The 25,136-nt window shown below is 38.8% G+C and overlaps 1 protein-coding gene across 2 annotated transcripts in view; it reads right to left on the bottom strand.

Annotated features, from left to right (window-relative positions):
• KLF12 (Kruppel like factor 12) overlaps positions 1 to 25,136 on the bottom strand; it is a 232,724-nt gene that overhangs the window by 54,698 nt on the left and 152,890 nt on the right. For both annotated transcript variants that reach the window (XM_045567222.1, XM_045567223.1), the window contains exon 4: positions 10,251 to 10,313. In XM_045567222.1, the coding sequence (XP_045423178.1) occupies positions 10,251 to 10,313 (63 nt within the window). The remainder of the gene's footprint in view (positions 1 to 10,250; positions 10,314 to 25,136) is intronic.

The raw sequence follows: 25,136 nt of genomic DNA, 5'->3' as shown, positions 1-25,136 counted from the left end.
TCTACTAAAAATAGAAACAAAAAAATTATCTGGACAACTAAAAATATATATAGAAAAAATTACCTGGGCATGGTGGCGCATGCCTGTAGTCCCAGCTACTTAGGGGGCTGAGGCAGTAGGATTGCTTAAGCCCAGGAGTTTGAGGTTGCTGTGAGCGAGGCTGATGCCACGGCACTCACTCTAGCCCGGGCAACAGAGTGAGACTCTGTCTCAAAAAAAAAAAAATGTTTCTGGAGGTGACTTCACGTATGGCATGATGCGAATAACGCGCCCTAGGCTTGTTGCACAGTGTGGTAGCCCTTAAAAGAGAGAATAGCAAGACAAATGTGGCAGCACCTTTCTGGCTATCTAGGCATCTTTAGTTGGAAGGATTTTCCAGTAAAAAAAATGTCCTGACAATTTAAAAAATTGTTAGTGCTATGTATAGTCAATTCCTAATAACCAAAACGAAAATGGGCCAAACTGCATATTATCCTGGAGGCTGGTGCTGCCATTTGGTTTTAGGTTTTAGCATAACTTAGGTGAGTCTCAGGGTCCCTTCCTCTTCCTGGTGTTCCCAGGAGTCTCACCTGTCATCACACAGGTTTCCCCTGCTACTTGCCTTCTCCTGGGAGAATGGAAAAGAGCATCAGCTACAGAATTTGATGAGAACTGTAGTTTTAGTGGCACTTCTGAGGATGTATTTGAAAAAGATAGCCTGGGTTGTAGAAGAGACATTCTCTATCAACTAGGGTAATGATGACTTCCAAGTAACTGAGATTCTATGGTACAGGAAGAAGACGTCCAATGACTTAAGTCCTTACGATCAGTAACAAGGCTACTGCTAGCAAAAATGGAAAATCCACCAGGGTCACCAAAATATCATGGGGAATATTGAGACGCTACCCTTGGGGGGATGGAAGGGGGATGGAATAGGTCTAGTCTCATTTAGAGGTAGAAACTAAGTCACCTGGCTGCATTTCAGTTTTAGGATTATATTACATCAGCGTCTCCCCTAAGATCCTGAGGATTCACAGCACATTCTCAAAATTTATCGACTTTCACCTCTAGGTGGCAGCAACTTTCTTCTGTTCTTAACACGGTTGCCTTTGGCCTTTGTTTCCTACTTTCAATATAATTTCAGACTTCCTTGTCTTTCCCAAATAAATACTTCATGCACCGTGCAGTTTGGGGAAGATTATTGTAAGTCACTCTCACTGTTAGAAATCAGTTCATTCTTCAGTTAAGCTACAGGGTTCTCCAAAGAGTGCAGAATAATTCAGGTCTAAAGTGAAAAATAATAGAAAGGTATCTTCTTTTCTTTCTCCATACCTATAAACCGCTAACTCTAAGGAAAGCAATGTTTCTTTTTCTTTACAGACTTCTGAGGAAAAAAGCCAATGAGTAGAGAAATGGAAAAATGAATGAAACTGGAGAGATCTATTTTACAATAGCATTAATTTAATGCTATTTAAATCATTGCTTTTCTACAGGATGTAACCCAATGTGTCTATTTATGAAGGTATTCCAAATATATTACAAAATAGAAAAGAAGATTTAGGGATCACAAAAAAAAATAACATATGAGTACATATTTACCTAATGTATCGAACTACAGTCCTACTTCAATATACCCACCAGGTTGGGATTCTAAACTGTTAGAGTTAAGAATGGCCCAAGAGACTTGAAGTAAATTACAAGCTCATTTGAGGCTGTAATAAATGCTGGGTGTGTCAATGAATCACCTAGGTGGTAGTAAAGGGATTCCTTTTATGTAAAGTTGAAATTTGATTGTGGGCTCATACTTAGGGTTTATGAAGCACTTTATTTCAAAGTGGTACTATGAAGAGTATTATCTCTTGGGGATTCTTTCTAAGACCTAATGTGAATAGTTTGGGTCAGATATCATTCATTCATTCATTCATTCATTCATTCAAGAGAAATACTGAAGTACAAGAGCCATAAAGAAAAATTTAGTATAAGTGACAGATTTATACCAGAACTTTATGCATTTCATAGTAGGTTCCTCTGTTTTCTGCCTGTTTTATACATCTTATCCCAGTAACTATGTATGTTTGGCTTTAATGGCTGCATTTTTAAATGTGTGATTCAAAGTAGGATTTTTAGAGACATGAGGATTCAAGTTGATTAGTATCAAACACTCCTAAGTTTCAAGAAGAGTGGAGCCTATTTTGACCAAATATCGTTCTTGTGTTTTTGCTGTTCAATAACCAAGAGTAAGCCCTAAGAGAAGCCACTTATTTTAGTTATTAATGATAGAGTGCCCTCATCATCCAAAATATAAGAAAGTATGGCTTCAAAGGGAAAATATTACAGTTCTGGAAAAGCTACTACCTTTTAGTGACAGCAACTAGTTCTAGTTTAACAGCAGAGTAAATGATGGTGTTCGTTTATGAAGAGTAATCTTTCCCACATTTTTTGGTACTAACACCTCCTTTTCCTTTGGGAAACTAGTCCCTCCTCGTGGGGTCTTAGCAGGGTTGTTAACCAAGGCACCCTCCCTTCTTTGGCCAAGAGCTGGGCACCTGACCCAGGCGGGGGCCAATCTGTACTCCAGCTTCCTCTACTGCGACTTAGAGGAGGTGACATATAGGAGCTGGAGCTGACTCACTCCAGGCCTGGACCCGCTTATTAAATCTTGCTCCTGCACCCTGGGTGCTGTCCTGGTTCCTGTGTTTTCTGAGGTCCAGCTCCTCTGCTTTTCCCTTGACTCTATAACCTGCCTCACGTCCTTCTGAAAAATTACCTTTCACTTAGGACAGCCAGATGCAGTTAGTTTCTATTACTTCCAACAAAAGAGCCCCATCTGATACAGGAGACTAACCAAATACAAATGTGGGCAGCGATCATGACTACAGGTAGACAGTGGATTCTGGGAGGGTTCTCAGCTCTCCACCTACTTGTTTGCTGAGGACTTACGTGAAACAGCTGTGACTAAAACCTCGGTGATACTGAGTTGGCTTATATTTTTTTGATAAATACATTACATACTATTACTCATTTAAAACAGATTAAAAGAAATATATTAATTATTAAGATACTGGTCTTACCTTAGGTAAATCTAATACTATACCTAGAAATGTATTATAGTAAATAGCCAGTTTTAAAGAAATTACTAAGAAACTTTAGGAAAATCTAGTGGTCAGCTGAGAAAAATCACAGTAAAGTGACAATATATTTGGTTTTAGAATTGCTAGTTCACCATTCATATGAATACAGAGAAATCTCCGTGGCTAGAAAGATGACAGTGCAAATATAACCAACAGATGAAACTCAGAACAAAACTGCTGGCACACCGAGCATTCTTGCAGGGAATCCCTTAAGATTTATTATCCTGAGCAGTATTCCCAGCATATTCATGAGCACATTAGGATTTCTGACTGGGTTCCAACTTTAGTCATTATTCTTTCAAATACATATTTAGAAGACAGCTATGGCTTATAATTGATAGCCAATTGTTCTAACCCAAATATATCCACTGAAAAATCCTATGAAAGACTAAGAAAGAATGTGGCATATTCTAGATATCTATAAGATCTTTCTTCATTTTAAGTTGATATGTTCATTATAACATGACTGATATTGGTGCTATCAAAGATACATATATTTTTTCATAGTGGGACATAGGTTTTTTCTGCATTAGTCATTCACGGCTCCCCACATCCCCTTCTTCTTCATGTTGCATTACAACATGACCGTTATTTTAAAGTTCTATGTGTTTAACAGGGAAGGATTTGCAATGGAGAAGAACTCACGTTACACGATTTAAAACTGTAAGGAGCAGTGGTTTAAGTAGCTTTTCCAGAGTAAATGATGATTTCAGATTGTGTGAATTTTAAATTTCCTTCTCTGTATAAGACCAACCTGATTATATGAAAAATACGCTACAAATCTCAGAATTACAAATACATCATTTTGAATTGTGAACAGTATCTCTTGGTCATGCTATAATTAGTCAATATGACACAGATGTTTTATTATATGAGAGCACCACACCTGGCTACAGTGATGGGAAGATGTCAGAAATCAACAAAGAGTACACTGACATGTCCTAGAGGTTCATATATCAGGTTTTCAGTATGATACTAATATGGTTCTGAGCTGCAGGTTGGAAAAAACAAAATACTCATGGTCTTTTCATACAAAAATGTCTCAGAAATGGTGACCTTTGTGGCTCAGCATGATCTTATAGCCCCAATTCTCCTATAATTAGGGAAATAATTACAGAAAATAACCTACCTTAATTTTTTCCCCCAAATCATCTTTATTGTGACTAAAACAATACGAGACACAAAATCAGCTGATACCAACAGGAATGTAAACCATTTCCATAAAGATTTCTTGCTGAAATTGGGAGTAATAGAGAATTTTAAAAAAACGAGACCAAATTTTTTAATAAGGTCACTCTGGAAGATGGGATACAAGTTTAAAGTATACATTGTTGTCATCAAGCTAAATTTGAGGAGGTAATTGAACTAATTAAGGGCTTAATAATTGACACTACGTTATAACATAAGGAGAAGATGTAATTTTGGAAGGATTTAAAGTGTAGCATCACACCCTGGAAGCAAATGTTTTTTTTTTTTTTAAATTCAGTACATACACAGAGAACTTGCAAACACGTTCATGATTATATCAACCACGTTATTCCAAACCTGTTATCAAACATTGGAGAGAGAATGCTTCCAAACCAAACCTACAGGCAACCTCCTGTTATTTGCCAACACTCATGGATGTAAAAACCCATGAAGGCCAGGCATTCTGGGAACTGGAATTTTCACATATTAGAGTCCACACATGGTATCATAATTTTTGCTCTGTAAGTCAAGAAGCAACGTGGTGGAATACTTTGGTAATTAACATAACGTGATCAATATTGTCTATAAATAATGAGCATGCAAGGATACACAAGATGATGAGTAAACACTTTGGCAGGGAGTGAGTGCCACACATTGGTGTGAGCAGTGATGTCTTCATTAAGCCTCTATTTCTCCTTGCTCTCCCATCACATCAATCTAATGGGAATTTCCCAGGCAAATTTCCTTCTGCTTAGTGCGCAATGAATTAAACATTCATCTTAATCTTTAGCATTTCTCTTGTTCTCCACACAGGTAGACAACTGCCACATGGCAGAAGGACTACTGGACAGGTGCGCAGAGCTTGGATTTATGCCCAGGTTTGGCATGGAACATTTTTGTCCTCGGGCCTCCATTTCTACACTTATAAAGTGAGGAGGTTCAACCAAACTTGATGATGCTTATGTGTCCTTTACAGCTCTGAAGTTGGTAAGTTGGAAACACACTGCCCCTCCTTAAAGGGCTGCTTCTATACAAGCTTTCTGAGAGGTTTCCAACATCAACAATTTCAGTGCCTTCCTCTACTAAGGAAAAAGGTTTAAACAGGAAGGAATATTCTTAGTTTTATGACAAAGACCCTCTGAGTTATGTCTCTCAAAAAGACTCCATGAAGTCATGTCTAACATTTGCAACTGTACACATAAAAATGTTTAAGTTCGTTGCAGCACTGTATATATATCCGACACAAAAACACTGAAGTGTGAAAAGGCTCTTCCTGCCCTCCACAAAAATTTGTGACACGGAACTTTTTCACAGCCAAGTGGGAAATGTGATTCACACCCAGAATGCATCATAATTTGCATGGAGACTCCATTAACACTGCAGCTTTTTTGTGTATATGGCTACATAAAATCTTAGCCATGCTAGTAAGAAATAAATCGTAACTGAGACTGGTGGTGGCAGCATACAATTGTTTAGAGAAAATTACTTCTATTTTGCTGGTGACAATTGCTATTAATAGTGCTTTATTTTCTGTGCTATTAAATAAATAATCCATCAAAATTTCTATTATGTGACATCCATTACCACTGTTACATAACAATCCTTCGTGGATGTTTTGGGTCCATACTACAACCACCATCGCCATCATCAAACAGCAACATATGCCAAAGTCCTTTAAAATTTTAAAAATGAACCAGGGTGGAGCAAAAAGTAGGGAGGAGAGAGGAAAGCATGAAATCTAAAGAAAAGCCTATTCAAATGCATACGTCTTCGGAATACTAACAGGGATCTTGGAAACTTTTGGACTTTAAGTCAACATCAATGTTCAGTTCACAGATATTCCTCATCGAACCCCGCCCTGTCTTGTTCCAATCTATACATAATTTCCAGATTTCTGTTAAATCTTGAGAACAAAACAGCTGAGTACAACTTGGAAATAGCTACTCTCCTGTGGGTTTGGTATCACAATACAACATCTTCAGTAAAAAGATCTGTAAAGAACAATAGTTTATTTTTCCATTTAACTCCCTAAGAAGGACAGTTGCCCCAAACAGAGAAAAATGTTCCCCGGCTCCCCCTGCCCCTGCCGCCCTGCAGGCGTTATTGTATGCAAAGAAGAGTGGCACATTCTCTTTAAAAAAAAAAAACAAAAAAAAGGTTTATAAAGTGAAGGGTAACCAAATCTGCCAGTTTGGCATAAGAATTATTACGAGCTGAAGGCAAGTGACAAGAAGTAGACACAAGAAAACCTCTCTGCTCTCCCCGTTTCTATCAGGAAGGATGGGACAATTCTCCACCACTGGGGACAACACTCCGTATAAACCCAGAGAGGGCACCAGAGGAATCTGCACGACAAATCTTACTAACCAGCCCTTTCTCCCATTATTTCCCCCACATATTTATCTTCCCATAATTTGCTTCCCCTAAAAGCTCAAGAGTCTTTTTCCTTAGTCTGGTCATTTCTCTAAAAAATTACTGTTCTTTTGTTAAGATGCCATGTAAGTCCAACTCTAACAACCCGTTTGAGTAACTCCTCTCTTGGGTGCTCCTCTAAAAACCCGTTTGAGTAACTCCTCTCTGGGTGCTCCTGTGCTATGCAGATGCACATGTTAATAAACTTCTGTTCATTTTTCCTTGTTAATCTGTCTTTTGTCAATCTAATTTATAGGACCAGCCAATAATTTTAAAATGGGTAGAAGGTAAAGAGATTTCCCCTCCCTGACAATAATTATTGGACAAAGGCAGGCAATGGTGAAGGAAAGAGGAGAGATCTGATGCATGAAACAGAGAATGGAATTCACATGGCTGAACACCAAAGGCTTCATCGATCCTCAAATCTGCAAATATTCCTATAGAGTGGTGGCACCGAGGGGAGAGACATTCTGATGGACAGAGTTTTCGTGTGGCCTGGCTTGCTATCTTTGATTAACTCAATATTAAATAAGTTGTACAATGATCTGATATTCATTACTGGGGTGCTACCACATCCTGCAAGAAGTTCTTATTGCCATTCTTTAACCCCTCGGAGTTGGCAGATAGTTTTAGCAAACCTGGCTCCATCCTAACACCTGTCATTATGCTTGGGTGTTCTCATCTCCTCCCTGTGTGTGATATGAACATTGTTATCACACTTTCTTTCAGTTCCAGCAGATTTTGTTTGCCTCGCACAGACATTCTCTTCCACACATTTCTTCAGCTCCAGAGGAAATACTGCCACATGAATGGGGCCAGCGGATGCCACCTTTCATATCAACATTATGCAAAGAAAAATGCTACTTAAAATTTTAAACCATTTTCACTCAATAATAAACACTGGTTTGGTAGCTCAACCACAGCCACAGACTTGCACAACCCTACACAACTGTCAAGTATTATCTATGCATACCTTATAGTTTAAGATCAAACTTTTCATCTTTTATTGAACTTTATTTGCTTATTTGATGAACAATATTTTTTAACTGACTGGAGTATTTGCTAAGCCAACTTCACAACATCACTGTTCCTAATTCTCACATATAGTGTTTGTGGATCTAACTCAAGCCAGAGCCAAACTAATGTTGAACTTGACATCTAATCCTATAAATTATCCCCAAACTTCTATTTGGGGGACAGCAACTATCACTTTCCCTTCCCTGTCATTGCTAGCATGAGTATTTAAATTTTCTGAATTTTCAGAGCCAATATTTCACAAAGAAATAACAGGTATTTATCACTTCACTAGAAGTAGATGCTGGGTGATTTATTTCCATATACCAGTCTCACAGTATTCACCAAAGGAAGATTCAAGGTAGAATATATCATAGAAATTTTAGCTAGCTCATGACCAAAGTACACGTATTAAATCTATGTATGTGCCTAACTACAGTCAATTTAGAAATGTCTCCAGGTTTTTGTAGGTGTGCTTCAATCCATAAAGGAAGCATTAGCTCAACTCTGCTTTTCCTACTAATTTGAGGTCTTTCCTCAAAGCTTTCTTCTCTGAGATGGATTTTCTGACAGCCGCCTTCCTTCCTTTATGTTTTCTCTCTTCTCTACTATCCACTCTGAAACTGGTCTTAAATATAACTTCTCCCTCTGAACATTATACTACAAATATATCTCCTTAAAGCATTATCCACTTTGTACTATATGTTATATGTGTATCTGTGTGCTATCATATAATATATACATGTATATGTGTGTGTGTGATGCTATGTACACACAAATACAAATTTCCCCTACAAGACAGTTAGCCCCTTGAGGATAGAAACCATGTTTTATTTATCTTCCTAATATAGTGCTTTTTACAGTGCCTGGGACTGTAAATAAATGTTGCTGAATAAATAAAAGTTGAATTTTCTCAAGGCTAGTAGGAAAAATCATTTTTGTTTCTCATGGGTTACTTTTCTGGAGATAAAACTAGTTCAGACTTACTAACTAAATAACACACTATGAATTACGTAGGAACAAGTTATCATGACTCCAATACTCCAGAAAGGAAAAGTCAAGAAAAATGTGTTATTTACTCAGTGTTTCACATTTAGCCATTAAGAATTAAGTTGTAGAGACTGGATCTCATAACTGACAATTCTGTGCTTTCTCCATTAGCTCAGGTTGGTCCTTTGAGCATCTCACATTCTCCACAGGTAATGAAGTTTCTTTAGTACAACGTGCCTTGTACTGAGAGGAATATAAATTCCACGCAGTCAAGAATGGACCTGATTTCTTCCTTTCCTTTTATGTAATGACCATCAGCATTATTACTCCCTTAACTCCCTTAGCTTTCCCAGTTTGCCAGGAGATAATATGCTTTAGCAATTGTGAGAGAGCAGGAATGATGCCCCAGCTTTTAGGCAGTGTGTAAGCAAATGACTGCGTCCTCTGTGCTCCATTTCCCCTCTGTGAAAAAGAAAAGCATAATATTTAACAACATCACCAAGCTATTGTGAGGGTTAATTAGATTTAAAGGGGAAAGGGAGGCAAGCTGATTAGGCACTATTCAAATTCAAAGTGTCATTATTTTGTGTCTAAAAATAATCCCGATTTAGGAATAAAATTAATTTGGAAGCTCAATCTTTGGTAATCATCTTCCCATACTTAAAAAAAAAGCCATAGTTTTTAATCAAAATCCCATTCTAAGTACAATTCAATAAAGCAAAATGGAGACCTGTGAATTTCCATTCACCTTTGAAAAAATACAGCCACAGTTCTATTTCTTTCTTTTTGTATCTTTCTTTTCTCTTCTTTCTTTTTTTTAATGATACATTATGTGTCGAAAGATTTATTTTATGGAATGGAGTAATGTAAACAAATTTTGAACCTACATTAATTTATTTTTTGTTTCACACAAAACAGTTACGAAACATTTAAGTTGCCTCTCTAAAGAATCAATGATCAATGTTTTATGGTTGAAATAACTTTTCAGGTTGTTTCTGCTAAGTTCCATCTATGATTTTTTCCAAAAACTAGTCAGCTAAAGAAGATCTTAGTATTCCTCAAATTAAGAAACAAAACAAAACAAACAAAGAAAACCCTGGGTATTTAACACTAAGGCCAGGAAAAAAACATCATTGAAATAGTAATCACTAAAATTAATACAACAGATTAATTCATTGTGAAAATCTTCATGAGAAGTTGAAGTTGGTACCTGAGAAAAATCTGGGTCAATATCTTTGGAAAAAAAGAAAACATTTGTTAAAAAGGTAACAGTTGCTAATCCTCAGAAATTAGATCATATCTGTTAGGGAAAAATGTTGCACTCAAGAGTTTTTGGTGAGTGAAGAGTTTTGGCTGCAAGGGAACTCCACCAATATTTTTTTAGAACTTTCCAGAGCAAAGAGACACTGCATAGTCCAGTTAGGAGAAATGTATTTCCTATAGAGGAGCAGGAATAATTGTCTTGATTTTAATGCATACTCTAGTAACACTTCCCAAAAGATTTACAAATACTCATAATTTAGACTGTATACTCACCAAGCAAATTTTTGATTATTCATTCGATTTCCTCGGACCCTTGATACTGGGGACGGATGTACCCTGTAGGCAGATGAAAGTAACTGAGTCACTGAAAAAGCATATTCCTAATTGCAAATGAAAAACAATGGCATGTTTTATAAATAATCTCTTTTAGATTTGCTTAAAACCCCCCAGAACTTGATCATCTCTTAGTAAATGATGCAATTAAATCCCCATACCTGCAAATCTGCAGTCCTTTTTTTCTTCTTAACTACCTTCAAGATACCAAGGGTTTGTTACGATGGTCACTGTGAAGACTCCCAGAAGCAGGATCGCCAGTGTTTACTGACTGATGTACTCGTTCAGCCCAACAAAAAGTTGCTAATACCTAATCCTTGCTGGGTATAAGAGTAGGTAAAAGTATGTAAAGTATAATGCCCTGCCCTCAAGGAGTCCTCTTGGTACCTGTTCCCACAACGGGGGAACAAAGAGACAGTCCAAGGGCCCACTCCTTCAGTCAACTTTCAGATTTAAAACCTTAGAAAGCAATACAACTTTACCCAAGTGTTCAGGGACAGAATCTGTGGGCATGGGGCAGGAAGGAAGGGGGAACAGCCCCTTCTAGGAGAAAGGCCTCCTGGAGGTGATGCTGTACAGCTGGGCTTTGCGGAAGGCAAAGTCAATTCAAAACTTTAACCAGATAAAGGGAGGCGAAGAACATACTGCTTTACTTCAGGGATAGAATCACCCACGGAAAATAGTTTAAAGCTTGCAGGAACTGCTAATCTCTTCCAATTAGAGGCTAGCTGCTACACCTGCACCTCTTTGTGGGTCACTAACTGGCAAAACAACATGCCCTACTTCCTGCTTCCTTGCTGCAGCCCTCCTGCTTTGGTCTGTCTTTACCAGGACTTGTCCTTCAGCTTGTGTTATCTTCTCTCTGTATGCTTCATACATTACTCTTATTTACAAGATACAAAGGCAAGAAAACGAGGATTTAAAACTGGCCTTCAAGTCCAGTTAGACCCAGCAGCTCCAAGGTTCATTAGAACTCCAGCTCGCCTTAGTTACTCAGCAAGTGAAAATCATTCCAAAACAGATGACACAGTTCCAGCCCTGCCGGAGGGCCAACTGCAGTCTCTCCCCAAACCCAGAGCCAGGCTGCACTTTGCACTCTGAAGGCTTATTTCTTCCAACATCCCTTATTAACATTCTTTTCCTCGCAGCGCTTCTCAATGGCTGCTGCAGCTGAGCTGCTCAGCACAGATTTTCTGCTCGGCATGGGGGAGGGGGTGTTAATTATGCAGAAAGATGGAGAGAGTCCAGACAGCCCCTCTGGTGAACTGCCTCATTCAAGCACAGCCCACTTCCTGCTGTTTTGCAGCTACAAGGATCACCTGTTGGTCTTGGCAAACGGCCAAACTGGGGCCCAGCGGAAATGACAGACTCAGCTAGAAATGAAAGCCAGCTCATATTCCAGTGCCCCAAATTGGACAGAGGAAAAAAAATGCAATAAAGATGCACAAGGATTACACAGAAGGTAGCAAGACTAATTTTCTTCCTCTTTTCCTCTTTATTTTTTTCTATCTGCTTGAATTGAGATGTCCTCAAAATGGACATGTGAGCTAAAAAATGTTTTCCCCAGTTAAAGCCTCCTGACCCAAGGGGAATGCAGGAAGTCCTCTAATCACTATATCCTCATTGGGGTATCACAGTCCTAGCTGTTTAAATACAGTTTCAAGGACGAATCAGCCCCCCAAACTCACAGTTCTTTAATCCACTCTATATCCTTTAAACATTTACCTTGTTCTCCCCTCCCTAACCCTAGTCGTACAAAGAAACTATTTCATCATGCTAATTCAACCAGGTGAAGTTTAATGATAAGCTGTTTATTCCATACATCGATGGAGAAAAGTGGGTCTGTTTAATCCATAATTACAATATTCTCTAGGTATTTGTACCTTTTAGGAAAATTTCATTGATCCATAGGTCAAATACCATAAAATGGACAACTTCTATCACGGCTTAGCAGCTTTAGAAAAAGAATTACTTAGGAAAGTCTTAGGAAAAGAATTCCTGATTGTGTGTGTATGACCAAATAATTATAAGGTTTCTTAAATTAGAAAGGTAAATCAGGGAAGCTTTACTTGCCTTCACAAAGGGAATACACTGATGACCTGGAGCTTACTTCGTCTGATAAAGTAGACCATAAAGCTTGTACTTCAGTTACATCCCCCCAGTTTTATTTCTTCAAAAGGATACGCAGTATTTTTGGGAGCTCCGTCTTTAAACTGTGACACTTTCTGCCATCTTCTCCTGCCTTCTTTCCACATATAGCAGCCAGGCAGGTAGCAAAGTCAAAACTCCAGTAGGAGAAACCGCCACCTAATCTGCATGTCATGCATTATTCATGGCCTCCTGACTCCTGCACCTGCATCTAGGCAGGAAGCTTGCAGGGAATGTTCATTATTCGTCTCTTAGCCTCACACAGGCTCGAGTACTGCTAAGCCACTTTGTTCTGTAACTGAGGGTTTCAGGCCTTAGTACTAACTGCTGGATGTGGAAAAGAAAAAACACACTATGTTGAAGAAAAGGGCAATCTTGATTGTTGTGTAACATGTATTGAATCCCACAATGTGCTCTTCTGAGATTGACAGTTTATGTCAGATGGAAATACTCACATTTGGTGATTTACATTACACAGAAAGCAAGGGAGCTATACCGTTAAGGTCATGTGTACTAATTGTTCTATTTATACACACTTAACTCATCTGGAGCAGAGAGCATGTTTATACTTTTATGCAACACAGGCCTTAATTTAGCTTTCTTGCTAAGCATGTGAAAACTTTTTAGATGTCTTAATACAAAAATGACTCTTCCTTCTTTGGATATAAACACTAAAGAACCCGACCCTCAAATCTTGTATCTTAATGACTAATATTCATAAAATAGTTAATCAAGGGAATATGACCGCTCTGTTTTTCAGTTTTCATGAACCGATCTGAATGTCACCTCCTGGTGGCTGGAGGTGGGATGTGAAACCTGGATCCCTAACACAGATTATCAACCACTAACGAATGTTGGGGAAGGATACTGGTCCCACCTCTATGATCTGCACCAGAGACAAGCTGTGACAACTTAAGTGCAATCTCATCACCCCAAGTGGAAATAGGATGAAGTGGTTAAGAGTGAAAACTGTGTGATTAGCCTGCTTGGGGTTGAATCCCAGCTCCACCATTTACCTGGTGTATCTTCAGGCAAGTTACTTAACCTCTCCATACCTCAGTTTCCTCATCTATACAATGGAGGTAATGCTGGTGTCCACCTCTTACGGCTGTGGGGTTTAAATCAGTTAATAGCTACAAAATGTTTAGAACAGTGCTGAGTATTCAGGAAGCAGTCAATACATGTTAGCTATTATCACTAGCAGGGCTGATTGCATTAGAAAGGATGGGAAGATGCAACTGGAATATTCAGCTAATTCCAGGGGACTGAGATTACAAGTGTGTTCTATAGAGCCTGCAGTCTTAACTACTATGCTTGCATAACTTTACTAAAAGTGAGGAAACAACAAAAAGAAATAAACACATACAGAGTAAGATGAACCAAAAACTATGGTTTATAAGGTATGGCTTACTCTGAGGCATCTTGTTTTCCTGTTCTTTATTAGAAGACCTATCTTCTGTTCACTAAATTGTACAGTGTTCGGTTATTCCCCATTCAGGAACAAGACAGTAATCACAGCCATGCAAATTTACTCCCATTCACTCAGCCCTTACTACACGCCTGGCACCATGCTAAATAATTTAGACATTTCATCTTAATTTATCCTCATACCATTATGGTCCACATTTTATCTTTGAGAATATAGTCTTAGAAGAGTTATGAAACTTGCCAGGATCGCACAGCTAGTGAAGAGCAAAGTCGGAACTTGAACAGAGGATGATATAAGATTATCACCCAACACTTACATACTCATATATATTCCCTCCGCCCTAGCCCAGAGGATGCAATAAAATGAATTAGCACTCGGGGCTTTAATGGGAAATTAAGCATTTATTTAAGCCCAATTGAACATTCTATAATCAGTAGATGTAAAGTGGAATTCATGGTTTTCTTGGACTAAAATTGGCACTGGACTAAATGTTAAGTGTATGGGTGCTTATAAGAAATACAGTCATAGTAATATACTTTGTTCTCTAATTGTTTATGAAAATCTCTTATATTAGCATTTGTATCTAAATACATAACGTACATGTACATTTTAGAAGGTAGAAATTAATTCTAGCTACATCCATACTTCCTCTAAAACCCAATCCAATCCAGTTTGTGTCCACACCCCTCTGATGAAGCCACAAGAGCCTCCATGTTGTCAAAGCTAACGGCTAACTCTCAGCCCTCCAATTCTCAGCAGCAATTGACAAAATGGATTGCTCCATCCTGGAATAGCGTCCTTCACTCAGCATCCATGACATTCTTCTGGCTTTCCTCATCTCTTTCTGCTTTTTGAACCTCCTCCTCTCATTCTTTCCAATTCTAAATGTTGACATGGCCTTGGGGCCACGTTCCTATGACCTCTCTCCCCTAGTTATTCTCACTTCCGAGCTGAAAGAGTCTCCAATATAGCTGCCCTCACAACTTTTGCATCCATATAATCAGGACTCCCAAACTTCTATCTCCAGCTCTAGATCTTCTCTGAATACCAGATTCATGTTTCTCAATCCCAACCTTTCCCTGGAAAAAAAAAAAAGTGTTCCTTCCCATATCTCCTCAATCTCTAAAATGGAGGCATTATTCACTCAGTTGCTTAGGCCCAAAACCTTGGGATAGCGCTTCAATCCTCCTGTACTCTCATGCCCCATGTGTTAGAGAGGCTGCTTAACACTGAGAAAAATCAGAATAAACTATTATTTCAGACCAAGAAAATCCTTCTTAGAGAACATTACTCATCTAGGAAGATTAGATATTTTATATGGAGATTATTTGAAATTATGTAAAAATATTTTCTATTCCTAAATATAATTTTTGTTATATAATAAAATTATTAACCCTTTCTTCTCATCTATAAATTGTGCCAATTATTCAAATTAATACATACTTTAACAACTCACTTTACTACATGTGTTGAAGAGATTAATCTAGAAATAATTCACAATTATTAAATATCACAATTTTCCTATGCACAATCATATGAAAGACAGTTTAAAAATAATTTTTGGTATTGCTTCCTTCTTACACACAGTTGTATTAAATATAAGTTCTCATGATTATTCAGGTTAGTCCAGATATTGTTTTAATATAAATATAAAACACGTGACCAAACAAAAATGAGTGTGATATCAGTATTTAAATTGTGGCCCTTTTTATTCTCAGGTTTTTATCAAGCCAGTGATTAGATGACCATTAGAAATGCCATATATTTTTTAAAAGTTCTTTTTTCTCCCCTCTTTATACTTATCTCTTGCTCTTTCTAATGAAAAGCCATTTATTTTTAGAAAAGTGGGCTGAATTTAAATACCATACACAATTAATGTTGTGGTCATCTTTTTCACTGTTTACTATAATTCTTATTCTAATGCCATAGACATTAGGTTAGAATAAACTGTGTTAAAAATATAGCATTTTGAAGGGAACATTTATTTCTGATATACATCAACAGAATGAGGAATTTTAAAAAGAGACCATTTGGTGCACAATTATACACACAAATAATTATCAATATTAATGCAACAAACTTCACTCAATAGCTACTGTGCATGAGGTCTTGCATTGTGAATCAGATAGGATCCCTGCCCACAGGCAGCTTACAGTCTAGTTAAGACAAACAGGGAGCAACAACCATAAAGTAGGGTAGGAAAATTAGAAGAGACTTCAAATCTTCTACATAAAATTTTCATGAAAGTGAAAGAGCGGCTAGAATGAATTCAAACTGTGAAATACCAGAGAAGGTTTTGAGGAGGAGGAGACCTTTAGGCTAGGACGTGAAGGATAAGTACAATTTTCAGAGACAGAATTGGATAATGGCACGAAAGCATTTCAAGAAGAGGAGCTATACTAGTCACCTAAATATGAAAGAGAACTGAAGGTGTGAGGTGAAAAGTATGGTATGGCCCAAGGGGAAAGTTTCTTAGAAACAATTAGGGGAGATAAGCTAGAATATTAAGACAGAATTATAATACAGATCAATAAATAAGTGGTGCACTAAAGAGTCAGGAACTGGGGCAGGGGGCTGTGGAACAAGGTCAACCTTCCCTCTACAACTCAGAGTGCTCTCTCTTTCTCTCTCTCTATATGCATTATATCTTTTATTTTGTATTTTATTATCCTTTATATATAAGGGATTTATATATTTTATTTTATTATTTGTTATTTTATTATTTACATATATGTTTTATTTAAAGGTGTATTATATACCTATCAGTTATTCATTAATTCAAATAGTAACCGAATATCTCCTTGTGCCAGGCACTGTTCTAGGCTCTGGTGTGCTCCAGGCTTCTAAGTGCTGCGAAGCATTATTGATTAAAACGTGGTTCCTGACTCCAGGAAGCCTGCGTTATGACGTGAGTTTAGACAAACAATTGGCCACCATGGTGAGGTGTGGTGACCAGCCACAGGAGCAGACACATGGCCACAGAGGCATCTGAATTAAGCTTTGAAGTAGACACAGGAGTTTCCCTAGGGCAATAAGTGAGTACATTTTAAATGATAAATTTCTCAGATGTGGAAGAGCAAAGGAGAATCCCAGAGATCCGAAAAGGCATGGAACGGTGGAACCATGTCCAATAGTGAAACTGCAAACTGGTAAAGACAACAGAGTAAAGGGTTTAATTCAGCAGGCCTGGAGGGGCAGGGGATCGTGAATCTTGTACACCGTGCTAAGTATTTAAGGCAAATGGAGTTAAAGGACAACCACCATAGGATCTTAAGACTGGACCCCACACAGTTGGGTTTATGTACTAGAGAAATCACCTTGGCAGCAGTGCAGAGGATGGGTTGAGGGAATGCAAGGCACGGGAGACCATGGGAATCCCCTGCCACAATGTCACAAAGAGAGGTCTGGATGGCTGCAGAGGGAATGGTGGCCGGGGAAGGGAGGAGTGAGAGCAGGATGGACACATAATCAATTAAGAGTTATCCCAGGGAGCTGGTGTAAGTATATGTGAGGTGTTGTGGGCAAGGCAGAATTAAGGTAACAGTTTTCAGATAACACCCAGGGTTCTGATGGGGGTGATCAGAGGAGTCAAGAAAGGGAATAAAGAAGAAGGATCATGTTTCTGGATTAAAAAAAATCCAATAACCTTCTAACTGCCAGGTGTATACATAAGGTCTGGGGTTCAGCAGAGAATTCTGAGAAGAGAGTTGGAGACGGGACCATCTTTAGCATATAAGTTGCAGGTAAGCCCTGAGTGTCATGAAAGGCAGAATTTAAGTGAGAAGACCACCAGACCAGAGCTGACTTTAACCCTCTCTTCCTATTCATTCAGGGAACACCAGGGATACCTAATGATTGATGCCAAGTAGGAGTTTCTGACTCAATTTAGGCTCATACGATCTCATAAGCAGCATTAAGGGAGATAAGAGATCTTCTCTACCCTTCCTCTGATGCCAGAAAAGCCAAAAACAATGTTTTTCCTTTAGTGTCGCTCTGAGCAGTCAATAGCACCAATGTCAATTCTGTCAAACAACCTGGAAACCCAGGAGTTGTCCTGGACTAAACTTCTCTCCCCACGTCCAACCCACCATCTGACTTGGCTATGACGCTGTCTCCATTCTATCCATGTTCCATCTCCACAGTTACCACCATCCTATTTTAACCCATCCCTCTCTCTCTTACCTGTACTATTCCAAACACCTCCTCCCCAATCCATTTTCTGCACTATTTGTATAAGACAAATTTCTTCTTCTTGCTCCACTGTCACTTTGGTGGCCGTCCACTGCTCTTGAAATAGACCCAAATCTCAGCGTGGCCTGAATGCCTATTACCTGGCCACTGCTCACCTCTCCAGCTTCACTTTGCTACAACGTTCCCTTCCGCTTTCTGCTTCTCACTCTCGGTTCAGTGCCTTTGCATGTGCTGGTTCTTTTATTCACAGTCCCTCGAGGGGTCCCAGCCTGCTCCCTGAGTTAACTCCTACTCATTTGTCAGCTCCTCAGCTCAAATATCACTTCACTTTCCCCAACTCACCAAACCAGATCATGTCTCTATCTTACAGACACTCATGATTCCCTGCATTTGTCCTTCGTAGCATTTATGAGGCTTACAAATAAGAATGATTATCTGATAAGAAGTAGGAACTCTTTCTCCTTAGCTCACTACTACATGCTCAGTACTAGGCCCTAAGTCTCGCACGAAGCAGGCATATATTAAATATTGTTCCATAAAGAACAAAGAGATGATGAGAACTCATAATAGTCTTCTAATTTTCCTGAAGATTTTGTTCTTGCAATAATCTGGAAAACTAAAGAAGTCAACACGTGCATATATACATATACAAACACATACATATGCATTCTCTCTTAAAAAGATACAGTACAAAGTAGAAGGGACGGCAAGTGAAAAGTGATGTGACCTAAGAAAAGCTTTGTCCCCAGAAGAGATGGGTTCTTTGAATCTGCATCAGCCGACATCTGGCACTATCTATGCACAGGAACCACCCGAGCCAGAATGTCCGGGCAGAGGCATCCATCACTTCCTCAGCTCTGGAGAACTCAGTGTACACTGTGGAAAAACTGGTGAAGGTTGGATGAAGTCTGTAGTTTTGATGATAATTGTCGAACTGGCAGGGTTGGGTTTTTGAAAGAGAAATGTTGTCCTGGTTCTTTGACTCCTTGCTTGGAAGAATCACAAACAGGGCTAGTGTGACAGGGTGAACACAGACAGGAAGCAATTGCACATAAACAGCTTTCACTGTAGAAAAGGAAGAAAGAAGAAAGCTACAAAATTATAGAAAGGAAGGAAGCTATACAAAGTGAAGCTGCATGCCAGAGAGAGAGGAACAGGTTTCCACGAGTGGAGAAAGATGCTAAGGACTTCCAGGTGGTTTCCTTTTATTGGCCTCGTCCAGCAGAGGGCTTATGGGAGGTGTAGGATGTTACCAGATGTTTGATCTACGTGATTGTCAGGTGTTCTGTGTTCTCCTGCAGTCCCGTCCCTTGATTGGTTCCCAGCTTCTCCACCCCTAGGAACTGGCCTCCTGGCCTGAATCTGCCACCTGCAGATTTGATTCCTGCCTAACAGAACCAATGATAATTTCTTGATTTGGATAATTCCACTAAGATGATATACTATATTACCATTAAAAAAACTGGGTGACGGGTATAAGTGAACACTCCACAGTACTTTTGCAACTTTTAAGTTCTAAAGTTATTTCAAAATAAAACAACTTTTCAAGTGTCCTGTCTTTGCTGGGATAAGAATATAAGCAATATAGATATTTTAGGAACTAATTTTTCCCTCTTTTATTTAGTGACATTTTTTTCATTCTTTTCAGTAGTTATTGTCAATAATATTAATTCTATTATGTTTACAAATATAGTATATTTGTATTTGTTTGGGTCTGCCCATATATATATACATATTAATACATATTCTGTTTTTTTAAAGTAAATAAACATATCAATTCTACTACTTTCGCTTTCATGGTTTTTGTATGCACTGGGTACCGAACTACTAATAAAAATTATCCTGAAGAGTGGTAGTAAGAAAGGAGTAAAAGAAGAAGAAATGTCATTTTAGGTTAATAAAAATAATGCTACGGTGAGAGCTTTTGGGGGAAAATTTAGATTATGCCTACAGAGGAATACAACCTGTATTTTGGAACTGACATTTATCTATATAACAAAGCTCGATCCCAAATTCTTGTTTTGACCTGAGATACTCTGATAATTGCTTCAATTTTTTCACTTGACTTTGTATGTATATACAGCCATTATATTATTTTCTAGTGTTCAGTATATGGTGCATTAAGTTTCTAGTTTTTTATTACATGAACTGAAATACTTTGAGTTAGACATTAGTGTGGACTGAGTTGGAGAAATTTCATGAATTGGCAGACATTCTGATTGGCAGTTATTCTGCTAGTCCCACTCGTAACATCTTTTACTTGGTGAGCTCTGTTGAGAAAAGTAGTCAAGAAATTACTTCAAATGCCTTTCCTGCCTCTGGTTGTATTAATTTTGAGATGCCTCATCTAGGCTATAAAAGAGGCAAAGTTAAAGTATGTAATATAGGCATTTCGTCTTCCCAGATTGGACCTATAATACACATTCTTTCAAGAAGGTGTTATAGCTCACTAAATTGTACCATTTTTCGTTTGAATAGGACAAAATTTTACATCATTTGGTTCATAGGCATAATGAAAATGGCATTAACTAGATTTTAAAGATGATAAGCCATCTCTAAAAAAAAATATAGCTTACAGTTCATTTCAATAAGATTTTAAATGTTAGAAACCCCCCAATCTGGTAATTAAACATAACCATTATCTTTAATTATTTTAAATAACGTAGTTAAATGTATTTAACAGAAATGGATTTATGTATGTGTATGTGAGTGTATGTGTGTATAAATCCTAATTTGTTTTTCTTTAAGTGGACATCAAATAAATCAAAGGGAATGGTATCCAAGAGATGGACTCAGTACTGAACCACAGAGCAGTCCTATCTATAAACAGCTGTAGTGGCAGTCCGCTCACTGCCAGGCCTGACGGCCAAGAGGTCTGGAGAACTTCAAGGCAAAGGAGCCAGGACCTGACCTACCAGCTTGTACACAGACACTTTATTTCAGAACTTGGCATCTGAATGTAAGAGCTGCCAAACACACCAATCAGTACCCACAGGGCTAAAGGTACTTGTGGAGATTGGCATGAAGTTTACGAAGTATTACATGCTAGCCCACCAATAGGACTGGAGAAATAGCAATGTGTCCGCCATACAAGCACTTCCAAAATGCACCAGGACCCCCACAATTGATCAGCATTCTCTATACTAGTCACATTCACATTCACCATTCCCTCCTCTGCCCCACTTCCAGCCACTGGTATTTTGTTTCTAGTATTTCCTGTAGCACAGGCCAAAAAGGGTTTAAGGTTTATCCTGCAGAAACACATATTAGCTATTATTGTATTAACAAAATAGCCAAATCAAAGCACATCTGGTTTAGTTGTTTTGATTATGTTTAATATGGATCGTTACATCATTGTTCTGGTTGCTTATGAAGCACTCCACCATTGTGATTGGAAAAAAAAAAAAGAAAAACAGGAAAGAATTAATTAAAATGTATTAGGCACTACTATGCTCAATGCACCTGACAATCAATTTAGGTAATATTAAAGTAATCTAATATAGCCTCTCACCTTAAAAAAGACAACCGTCCAATTGGGTGAGTATATGCTAGCACCCAAAAGGTTAAACAACAACAATATAAGATTAAGAACTCCCAGTTCTCCAAAAAGAAGAGCTGTTGTAAGGCAGTAAATAACTAAACAATAAAGACATAATAGAAACACTGGTTGCTTCAAAAGGTCACATGAGAGAAAAATCCCTTCTGTCTAATGATATGAAATTTGGGCCAAATTTCCTAAAAGATAACTTTCGCACAGGCACAGAGAGGCAGCCAGGTGTGCAGGTAAAGAACGAACCACGGACAAGAAGAGAGGGAAGGCGGAGGAGCCCATGCGTGAGGGTGCGGCCCAGAGGGTAGAATGTCCTTGATGGTGGCCATTGATGCTTTGGGATTTTTCTCTCTAGAAAGTGAAAGTAGAAGACTACTTCAGAGCAATGATGTACAAAGTAGCATCACAGAAGAATTTTGTGGCAGGTGGTGTACAGAATGACTAGAAATGAAAAAGACTAATATCTAGATAATCTTTCCCTTTCTTCCTCCCTATCCCACTCTCCCATTCTATTTTTCAAGAAAACAGAAGCCAAAATTTCGTATGTTAGGTGGAAGGAGCCAACTGAAAAAGACAGCCTGAAAATGCTTCAGAGGGAAAAGCTGAGTGACAAATCCAAGGGGTGCAGAGTGGGCACAACCGTGCTCCAGGAGACACACACTGCACACACACACACACACACACTTTGTTAAAGCCAGAGCTCTCTGTGAACTTTGTACTGTGCTAAGAGTTTTACTAGATGGTTTCACTGAACAACAGCCTATGATATCATCATTCCCACTTTGCAAATGAGAAAAGCAAGCTTAGAGAGGTTATCTACCTAACCCAAGGTCACCCACACACCAGGGTTGAAACTCAAGTCTAGGCCTGACCAACTCCCACACCACGCTCTGAAACAACATCCTACTTCGTTTATTTCATGAGCAAAGAAGCAACTTAATTTTTAAAAATGTTAAGTAGAGATAAGCTAAAATGACAGAGTATATAGCAAAATTTAGTTACTTAATAGTTTCATGTTCACTAGTGTTGCTTGCAGTTGAGAATTATGTTTACAAACAGTCATAGCCTTGTCTGGGCTCTTTAAATGACCATCTAATTTGTATATCAATATACTGCTCATAATACACTTATTAGTCTGCATATATGTGGTATAATAATAAATACGTTTCTCTCTCTCTCTCTCTTTCTCTCTCTCTCTCGATCATCCTTGCCCTGGTTCCTGGCACAGAGCTCCTAAAACTTTTGGTATTTCTTAAATGGTTGGAGTGGCTTTTGTTATTCAGAATAAGCCTCCTCCTTGGAACATACCTTAGTTTACATTAATGGGATGACAAGTGGTGGGGCCCCTGGACAGTTTCTGGATGGGAGCTGGTCACCAGAGAGAGAGTAAGAATTTTCAGCCCCACCCTCCAACTGCTGGGGAGAGGGGCGGGGCTGGAGAGTGAGTTCAATCACCAGTCGCCAATGATTCAATGAATCGTGCCCATGTAATGACACCTCAATAAGGCCCCCTAAAGGACAGGGTTTGGAAAGCTAACAGGTTGGTGACTACATCCCTGTGCTGGGAGGGAAGAGCACCCAGAGGGAGTATGGTAACGCAGGGTGTCCCTCTCATACCTAGGTTATCCTATGCATTTCTTCCATTTGGCTATTCCTGAGTTGTATCCTTCATAAGAAATTGGTAATCATAAGTAAAGCATTTTCCTAAGTTCTGCAAGAGATTTTAGCCAATTACCTTCAGTGGGGACTAGGGGAATCCCCCAACTTATAGGTGGCCAAGCAGAAGTGTGAATAGCTTGGGGAACCCATCTGTGGCTTGCATGTGAAGTGGTAGCAACCTTGGGGGGACAGGGCCCTTGACCTGTGGGGCCTGCACTAACTCTGGGTAGTTAGTGTTAGAATCGAATTGAATTTTTGGACACCTCACTGGTGTTGGGGAATTGAAGAATTGGCTTTGTTTGCAAAAATGACCACACAGTATATTATTCAAATTACTGATATACTGAGCTTCTGTGATACTTATATTTCCTCTTTGGTCTGACCAAACATGAGAATAATGCACCTAACACCATTATCAACATGCAAGATTATGATTTTTGAGGTCTGTAAATTAATCTCTATACATACCTCATTTTACTGCATGTCTATGTCACATTTTGGTAATTCTTGCAGTATTTAAAAAATTTATTATAATATCTGTTACGGTGATCTGTGATCAGTAATGTTTTATGTTACTGTTGTTATTATTTTGGGGCACCATGAACCGTGCCCATATAAGACAGTGAACTTAATTGATAAATGTTATATATGTTCTGACTACTCCACTGATCGGCCATTCCCCCATCTCTCTCCATCTCCTCAGGCCTCCCTATTTGGGAGACACAATAGTATTGAAATTAGGCCAATTAAAAAACCTACAATGGCCTTTGAGTGTTCACGTGGAAGGAAGAGACACATCTTTTATTTTAAATCAAAAGCTAGAAATGATTAAGCTTAGAAAGGAAGGCATGTTGAAAGCCCAGACAGGCTGAATACTGGGGCTCTTCCTCCAAATTGTTAGCCAAGTTGTGAATGTAAAAAAAAAAACAAAACAACGGTTTTGAAGGAAATTAAAAGCACTACTCTGCACTCAGAGGTTCCATGTTTCTTTTCTAACCCAGCCCTGTATTGGACATCACATGCAGGGCAACATGATGTCCACTTTGCCTTGTCAGTCCTCACTGTTGTAGTTATTGCTTATGACTTTTTTCACCTGGTAAATATGTTCTTGTAAATATACTGCCAAAACTTTGCAATGGTATGGTTAAGTGTAAACCTTCCATCTAAAACATCGCCCCAATTCAGCAGGAAGTAGCTTGATGACTATGTCGCCCCTCCTCCCATAGATATGGAAGGGTAATATTAACAGGTGGGAATATATAACGGAAAACATAACTTGAAAAAGTGGCAAAAATGTTTTATGTGTCTTTAAAACATCCCCCACTCCTTTTGGAGAACTAGGACCTGCATCCCTGCCTCAGGCCAGTGGTCGGGAGGGGCAGGGGAATGTCCTTTGTACTCTGTGCCACAGGAGATGGGATGAATCTGCGCAGAGGTCACGAGATTGTCTTAGTCAAAGATGAGATTGATCAGACCCTTTAAAAGCTCCGTACTTCTGCTCAGAAGCAGGACATTGATACTTTAAGATGGGAGTCTGCCTACCTCTTCATTTGCTGGCAAATTAATAAACTTCTCTTTCCTTCTCCTCAAAAAGAAGTGCTCCTCTAGTGAATACACAAATGTTAAGAAAGTGACTCTGGGAGGCCGAGGTGGGTGGATCGCTTGAGGTCAGGAGCTCGAGACCAGCCTGAGCAACAGCGAGACCCCATCTCTATTAAAAATAGAAACAAATTAGCTGGCCAACTAAAATATATATAGAAAAAATTAGCCAGGTATGGTGGCGCATGCCTGTAGTCCCAGCGACTCGGGAGGCTGAGGCAGTAGGATTGCTTAAGCCCAGGAGTCTGAG

Source organism: Lemur catta, chromosome 13 (genome assembly GCF_020740605.2).
Source record: "Lemur catta isolate mLemCat1 chromosome 13, mLemCat1.pri, whole genome shotgun sequence".
Lineage (NCBI taxonomy): Eukaryota > Metazoa > Chordata > Mammalia > Primates > Lemuridae > Lemur > Lemur catta.
Note: the sequence above shows the minus strand (reverse complement) of the source record. Positions and strands in the feature narration are given on the sequence as shown.